Here is an 8,126-nt window from a genome sequence, read left to right on the forward strand (position 1 = left end):
TGTTTCAAAATTTTGCAATAAAACTATTGCCCGTATATCTACAAAATATCACTATCAAAATCATAATCTGGGTTACAGTAACACCATAGACACTGTAATACCACATGTGAGACATGCTCTCACCTCTGGTTTTAAAGTAAATCATTGTGAGTCAGGTCTAGCTAGCTTTATACAAATATACTGTAGTAATGTCAGGATATTCTTTGAAATCCCTTGGAGGACTATTTAAATATCATGGTATATTAATGTGGTAATCGTTCAATACCATTACCAATACCGTATAATATATTTATCAAATATTGAAGTATTACCCACTGATGTTTTAGTACATTTCATAAGTGTCATATTGATGCCAAAATGCTATTTGACTATTAATTTTCAACTCAAATTTTAACAGAATTTTTACACCAATCAAACTCTATATTAAACTAGATTAAAACAAAGACTGATTTACAGAAGGCCACGTTGAACTGAATTCAGCCATGTTAACTGATCCATGTGAATGATTTTACCTCTCATTTTCCTCTGTGTGGTTGAGTCCATTTCTTTATCTCTCTATGTCTTCCACTGGTCACTCGTCTTTTCCTGTCTCTGACTGAAGTGTCTGTATAGGTGCAGAAAAGTGATCAGAGAGGGAGGTGAGGTTTGTGGGCTGAAAGACCTCCTGCAACATAGACCCTTCAACACAGTAGAGTTTCATAATTAGAAGTGTGCAAGAGGACAAGATGAAGTTCATTTATCTAACTGCCTTTCTTTGCTCTCTCGTGGTGATGGGTGTTGTGTCAGCAGGTACATTTTGATCATTTTAATTCTGAAGATTTTTAGTAATTAACATAATGGGTTACATTTAAAAATGTAAAGATAATGAGAAAGAGAGTGTGCCTCAAAAAAGTTTGTGTATTATATAACCTGAATGCTTATGTGTGTTTTTTATAGGGAATGATGGACCAGTAGTAAGTTGTTGTTTAGAGGTTTCAAACATCAAAATGCCACTAAGAAACATCAAAGATTATAGAATTCAAAACTCACCACTTTGTCCTCTCAAAGCTGTAGTGTAAGTTTAACTCACTCGTTTTATTACAATGGTCTTGGTTTGTGTCACTGATATCACACAGGTTATCCTTCATTGTGATTATTTATTATTGCTGTAGAGCATAGATGAACAAAAGGACAGATCAACAGGTTAAAATTTGAAGTCTTTTTTTCTATCCACAGGTTCATCACTGTGAAGAATAAACATATCTGTTCAGATCTAGAAGATAGATGGGCCAAGCATGCTATGTACGAGGTGGATAGAAAAAAATCTAACAAACAGCCAACTTCTACAATCAGCATCTTAACTCCAGTGAGAACAGGGAGCACACACATCTCTATGAGTACTACGACACCTGGACCTGAGAAAATTACATCACAGATCACATATAAAACGACAAACAAAGTAACAACACCTCCAGTGGTCATCACTCTGTCACCTGTATACAGAGAGAAAGAAATGTCCAAGAACTATAAAGGTGACAGTTTATTTAGTCTTAATGTGGAATAAAAAATATATATATTGGTGATAATGTGTTTGGTCTTTGACAGAAAATGTGTAGGCCTACATTTACAAGTGTAAAACAATGTTGTTGTTTAATATTATTATTGTTATTATTATATACATTGATCAGTCTTGTGTTGTATTTTTCACACAGTTGTTACATCTGCAAAAGAGTGCTGCTTGACAGTAACAAAAAACAAAGCAGCGTTTCATGAAATTGTGGACTACAGAGTTCAAGAAACACCACTGTGCTCTTTAAGAGCTATACAGTAAGTTTACAATATCATAATGTCACAATGTAACATTTTAAGTATTGAATAAGATTCACAACAATCATAGTTTTTGCAGAGTTCAGTTGCTAAACAGATGCATTCATAAATGTATACATAATTTAATGATGAAAGCCAAAATACCAAATATAATCATTAAAATAAATAAATAACAATAATCAGGTAAAAGTAAAGATGTATGGGAGACCAGAGCTAGTTTTTACAAGAGCTATAGTAACTATAAGATTCTGAGTCAAAAGTCAAATTACATATCAAATGTATGTTTTCTCTAGCAGTGCGTGTTATAGTTTTTGAACATCTAATTCAGAACACTCCTAAATCAAATCAAATCACTTTATTGTCACACGACCATATGCACAAGTGCAACAGTGGGTGAAATTCTTGTGTGCAGTTCCGAGCAACATAGCAGTCATGACAGTGACGAGACATATACCAATTACAATAAACAACATACTTACACAACACAATTTACATATTTACTGTACACATTATTACACAACACAATAATAATATACAATGCACAGTAAGCAATACACACAATGTAGAATACACATACAATAAAAAATGTATATACAGTGTATAAAAAAATATACAGTAGGTTGTATTGTAAAGAGAATATAATATAATGAGAATATAATTTATGACAGTCATAAGGATCATTTTGTGAATTCTGTCCTCCAAATGAATAATTCAAAATCATTATATATTTTTTAATATATGGGTAAACAAGTGAACACAATAAAACAACGTTTGCATACACAGGCATATGTTTTTATAATTTTTTTCTGGACAAGACTTAAAGGTACGTTCTTATGCAGAAATTGACTTGGAAAAATAAACCATGCAAATATTCACTGGAGTGAGAGTTTGACAGTTAACCCCAGCCTCCCCTAATTCGTTTTTTCCACTTACAGATTGCAGATCATAACAAATAAAATCATATGTTCAGATCCAGAAAATCAATGGGCTAAAAAAGCAATGATGGATGTGGATAAAAGAAAGATAACCACAGCGGCTCACATAACAAGTAAACTGTCCTCTTTGAGTACTACGACACAGACCACCGCAGGTGAAACAAAGTGGATCTCAACTACAACTGTGTCACCAACACAGAAAACTATGTCAGAGACGATGTTCAAAATACCCGGACTGGACGGTTTGAGTTATTTAAATATGGCTAAATATGAAATAAAAAAATATTGGTGATGATATGTTGGATCTTTGACATAGAATGTGTAGGCCTATATTAGGCCTATTTGTTTAAATTTTTTTTACTTATCGCCTTGCCTTGATATGTCTTGTGTTTTCTTTATCATACAGTTGTAACCTCTGCTGAAGAGTGCTGCTTGACAGTTGCAAAAAACAAACCAGTGTTTCATGAAATTGTGGACTACAGAGTTCAAGAAACATCTCTGTGCACCATCAGAGCTGTTGTGTAAGTTCAGTTCTGTTTAAATCAAAAGGTCCCATTTTCTTCAAATTACTGCTTAATTGGACACCATCACATATTTTGGATTTATCAATGTTATATTTCTACTATTAATTAATTGTTTATTCTTACTGGTCTCTGAAGAAATTGGTGTTTTAAATTCCATACAATATTTTGTATACAAATTTACAGATTCATAACTATGGAGAATAAGACCATTTGTGCTTCTCTAAAGGAGAACTGGGTTCAGGATTACATACAGAACTTGAACAGACGAAGAAAAACAACTGAAACAACAGATAATGACAAAGAGTTTGTTATCATGAGAACCAAACCAATAGAGCAGAACCGAAGACATTCTACTGTAACCATAGAGACAGCAACAGCAATGTCATTGTCATCTATAATGAATGACCCGTTTCACAACACCAATAATTTATTTTGTGTAAAGGAGCCAGCTAAATACCCCAGCTCTTATTTTTGTATCAAGCAGCCTTAATACTGAGCCTAGTTCTTTGAAAGTTTTGGACAGCTATAGTATTTATAGATTTATGGCAGTGTGGTTATGGAAGTGAGGCTGTAGATGATGTTTTCTCCAGAGTCAACACACTGATTTCACTGACTGATTATTCACCAGGGTATGCACCAGCTGTGCGTAAGTTCTCACATAAGTTGGGACTTAATGTTCACACTAAGGGCTTAGTAACTACTAAGTCAGTGCTTAATTTGGTTGCACCACCTGTTGTCAAGACAAGACTTCACTAATTGACTCTTTAAAGTAATGCGTAGTCACATATTTTGACGTTTACCTGTATTAATCCAATAAACAGTCTTCAAATTTGTACACCGAAGTGTTAAAAAGCCGTGAATTTCAATTTGATCTTGTTACAGTTGATATTCAAACCTTGTTTGCTCACCTAACTGTCAGCTGTAATAATTTATATCCCCATTAAAATATGATATGTAATAAAAATAGATTTGATAAATAGTATATTTGCCCTGTGTAAATAACAATATATAGGAATAGTATCTAAAATAAATAAGGGTGATAGATAAATATTATGCAGGCTAGAAAAATAGATATTTATTAATTTTAATATCTTGTATATTTTGAATGAGTTGAAACTTGACAACGGGTGACACACACTGAAGATGGTTAGAATGGTTTCATAATGAAGAGCCGCTTAAAAGTACGTTTTTTTTCACTCTCTTAAATGTAAACGAGTGTAAATGTCAACATCATAATGTACTGTATGTCAAAATGACTGATGCCTGTCACCTAAAACATGAGCTCATTGATGTCATAAATATCAGTCTGCTTTTTTTATTCCAATCATCATTCCTGGTCAGAGGCTGCAGTAAATATTTAGTTTATAGGTAGAGTTACATTCTACCTAAGTTTAATGGTGCAACGCTCACATATATATAGTGCGTAATTGTGACTTAGTGCCCATTTACGCTACAACTAGGCTATGTTGTAACTTACATATAAATGGTGCAACCGGCCCCTGTTCTCTATTTAATTCAATGATCAGACTGATTTGAGTGATCACTTGTATTTTGTGTATTAATTATATGTAAATAAACAGTTTGCAATAACACATTATGTTGTATGGTAGCCTATGTTTTTGAATGTTGGGTGTGGCAGAAATCTTATTTGGGAAAGACTGAACATTTTAAGGTGCAATAAGTAACTTTTGACAAAAATATTTTAATCTCCAGTCATACCAGAGGACTAGAATTTTTTTATGTTGTTGTTGTTGTTCTACAAAAGGAATGTCACTCCATCATGTCTGCTGCCATGTTGAGATCACATGGCCAACTAGTGATGCCTAGTAGCTTTTCTTTAGTTTACTAGAAGTTTGCATTGATGCCCTCTTGAGTGCATTATAAAGTGCAACATATCTGTCACTACTTCCTCTCGACTAACAAAGTGTAATGTTGCTGTGGTGTACCAGCACTCATCTGCACCAGTACTATGTACAAACAGACCAGAGGACATTTTATGGCTTGTATCTCTTGAGCGATTTCGAAACAGGAAATGCGCATGTGGTTATTCATTTAAATATGTTACTACTCATATTTAATTTGACATAATAGCAGAAAGAACCTGCATAGTAAATAAGACAATAGTAAACTAACTTATAAATGTTTAATTATTATATATAATAATCATATTATATATAACAATCATACAAATATATATATATATATATTATTTGTATGATCTCATGGCGTTTGTTTGTTCTGAATATCATGAAGAGAAAACTGACAAATCAAAGCAGCATCTCGTGTCTCATTTTAAGTGTAGGTGAGTGATGGGTGGGAGCTGGTTTTGTTTTAAGGCCTCAATGAAACGTGGAATATCCCATTTGGGGTGAATTAAACGACAATGGTTTCATGAATGCAGTCCCTTTAAGGCCTTTGTAGTTTCCACACACACACAACAGAACCACATTTTATTCTGATTCTTTCAAAGTGCACAAAGCTCCATTCGCTGCATGAAAGTAAAAAAATTATTTTGCTGCTACATTGCACTTCAAAGCCTTCTCTATCTTGCGTGCATATGTTAGTTCTCGAAGCACGTAACATGAGTGAGGCCACTGATATTTTAAAACAGTAGTTTGTGAATATGTAGTAGAGTAAATTAATGAAATTTAGGTCTATGGGTATAGACAAGGATATAGGGATAATATATTAAATGGTGATCGTTTAGTATTGTGGTATTTATCTAAGTACCATGGTCATAACTCCTGATACCAGTGTAGCAAGGTACTGCCACAGTTCTTTTTTGTAATAGTCCTATTGAAGCTTAAACAATTTTAAACGAAACATCACTCCATTCAAACATTTTTATGCTCAGATCACAAACTTTAAACAAAGACTGGTTATCAGAAGTCCACTTGAACTAAATTTAGCCATGTTGAATGATCCATTTGAATGATGTAACCCCTTATTCTCCGCAGTGTGGTTAAGTGCATCACTCTCTTTCTTTCTATGTGTTCCACTGCTCACTCATCTTTTCCTGTCTCTGACTGAGACCTGTGGCCTAGGTGACGAAGAAAAGTGATCAGAGAAGGTGGTGAACTTTGTGGGCTGAAAGACCTCCTGCAACATAGACCCTTCATCACAGTAGAGTTTCATAATTAGAAGTGTGCAAGAGGACAAGATGAAGTTCATTTATCTAACTGCCTTTCTTTGCTCTCTCGTGGTGATGGGTGTTGTGTCAACAGGTACATTTTGATCATTTTAATTCTGAAGCTTTTTAGTAATTAACATAATGGGTTACGTTTAAAAATGTAAAGATAATGAGAAAGAGAGATGTGAGAGACAGATTTAAGATTGTGCCTCAAAAAAGTTTGTGTATTTTAACCTGAATGCTTGTGTGTGTTTTTTATAGGGGATGTTGGACCAGTAGTAAGTTGTTGTTTAAAGGTTTCAGACACCAGAATACATCAAAGAAACATCAAAGATTATAGAATTCAAAACTCATCACTTTGTCATCTCAAAGTTGTAGTGTAAGTTTAACTCACTCGTTTTATTACAATGGTCTTGGTTTGTGTCACTGATATCACACAGGTTATCCTTCATTGTGATTATCTATTATTGCTGTAGAGCATAGATGAACAAACGCACAGATCAACAGGTTAAAATTTGAAGTCTGTGCATTTTTTTTTCTATCCACAGGTTCACCACTGTGAATAATAGACATATATGTTCAGATCCAGAAGATAGCTGGGCCAAGCAGGCTATGTGCGAGGTGGATAGAAAAAAATCTAACAAACAGCCTGCCGTTGGTTGCAGGAAAATATATCCAACTTCTACAATCAGCATCTTAACTCCAGTGAGAACAGGGAGCACACACATCTCTATGAGTACTACGACACCTGGACCTGAGAAAATTACATCACAGATCACATACAGCTCAGATAAAGTGACAAACAAATTAACAACCACTGCAGTGGTCACCACCACACCACCACCTATGTCCACAAGGATTACCAAGGAGAAAGTGACCTCAGCAAAACCTACTACCAAAACAACTGTTAAAGAACCTTCAACTACAACATCTTCACTGCCAATGACTCTGACCACCAATCGAGGTGGGCTTACATCACCATTGCCAATAGATGTCAAAGGAAATACCATCTCAAAGACAACGGACAAAATACAAAATGTTTCTGGGAAAAAACATCTGAGAATTAAAAATATAATGAAGAAAAAAAGAGGTAAAAGCAAGAAACAACTTCACAAATTTCAGATGAAATTAAAAAAAAAAGAGTAAATATTAAATCTAAAATATTTTTTGGGAATTGAAGTTGGCATATGAATGCTTTACAGTTGAAGAATTGTGAAGGTACTCATGGAAATGTGAGATTCTCTGAGGCCAAAGCACTACATAGTAGCCATGCTACATGTCTAATGTAAAAAAAAAAAAAAAAAAAATGTATGTATGTAGATTCTGAATGTAAAATAATTTGCTTTATTTTTGAGTGTTAGTAACTTAATTCAATAAATATTTTTATGTATACAGTATTATAAAATCCATACCAATTATTTTATTTCAATTAGGTCATTATGGAAAATACCTTACATTGTAGACATCACTTGTGCTTCTTCCATAAAATATTTGAGCAACAGATATGTGTTACACTTTCACCACAAGGGGGCACACTCATCCAGAATTGTTGGGTAACCACACTTGAAATCCTGCATCTGAACATTGTAGTAGTCTGAGGCCCTTACAGTAATATCTAAAAAATTATATCAGGACAAAGCACACAAACCTATGTGGGCAGTACAGTTTATACATTCCAATTGGAGTCTCAAAATTGGAGTATCAGTTAGAGATGAGGCAGTGTGTTTTAAG

The 8,126-nt window shown here is 34.0% G+C and overlaps 2 protein-coding genes across 2 annotated transcripts; both read left to right on the forward strand.

Moving 5' to 3' along the window:
- The first annotated feature begins 661 nt into the window (after window positions 1-661).
- LOC127648703 (uncharacterized) lies at window positions 662-5,421 on the forward strand. The gene is made up of 7 exons (XM_052133424.1): window positions 662-789; window positions 937-1,054; window positions 1,216-1,511; window positions 1,692-1,806; window positions 2,742-2,983; window positions 3,148-3,262; window positions 3,449-5,421. Exons 1-7 carry the CDS (start codon window positions 726-728, stop codon window positions 3,753-3,755), a joined length of 1,257 nt encoding a protein of 418 aa, XP_051989384.1. The 5' UTR covers window positions 662-725; the 3' UTR covers window positions 3,756-5,421.
- A 94-nt stretch (window positions 5,422-5,515) lies between these two features.
- On the forward strand, window positions 5,516-7,750 carry LOC127648704 (uncharacterized). The gene is made up of 3 exons (XM_052133425.1): window positions 5,516-6,489; window positions 6,657-6,774; window positions 6,944-7,750. Exons 1-3 carry the CDS (start codon window positions 6,426-6,428, stop codon window positions 7,539-7,541), a joined length of 780 nt encoding a protein of 259 aa, XP_051989385.1. The 5' UTR covers window positions 5,516-6,425; the 3' UTR covers window positions 7,542-7,750.
- The last annotated feature ends 376 nt before the right edge of the window (window positions 7,751-8,126 follow it).

Source organism: Xyrauchen texanus, chromosome 9 (genome assembly GCF_025860055.1).
Source record: "Xyrauchen texanus isolate HMW12.3.18 chromosome 9, RBS_HiC_50CHRs, whole genome shotgun sequence".
Classification (NCBI taxonomy): domain Eukaryota; kingdom Metazoa; phylum Chordata; class Actinopteri; order Cypriniformes; family Catostomidae; genus Xyrauchen; species Xyrauchen texanus.

What these genes read in the sequence shown, in the direction of transcription:
- LOC127648703 (XM_052133424.1), top strand. Translation starts at nt 726, where the DNA reads ATGAAGTTCATTTATCTAACTGCCTTTCTTTGCTCTCTCGTGGTGATG. An exon ending in TGTCCTCTCAAAGCTGTAGT is followed by an intron (nt 1,055 to 1,215) that starts GTAAGTTTAACT and finishes TTCTATCCACAG; the next exon opens with GTTCATCACTGTGAAGAATA. An exon ending in CAAAATACCCGGACTGGACG is followed by an intron (nt 2,984 to 3,147) that starts GTTTGAGTTATT and finishes TTTATCATACAG; the next exon opens with TTGTAACCTCTGCTGAAGAG.
- LOC127648704 (XM_052133425.1), top strand. Translation starts at nt 6,426, where the DNA reads ATGAAGTTCATTTATCTAACTGCCTTTCTTTGCTCTCTCGTGGTGATG. An exon ending in GATGGGTGTTGTGTCAACAG is followed by an intron (nt 6,490 to 6,656) that starts GTACATTTTGAT and finishes TGTTTTTTATAG; the next exon opens with GGGATGTTGGACCAGTAGTA. An exon ending in TGTCATCTCAAAGTTGTAGT is followed by an intron (nt 6,775 to 6,943) that starts GTAAGTTTAACT and finishes TTCTATCCACAG; the next exon opens with GTTCACCACTGTGAATAATA.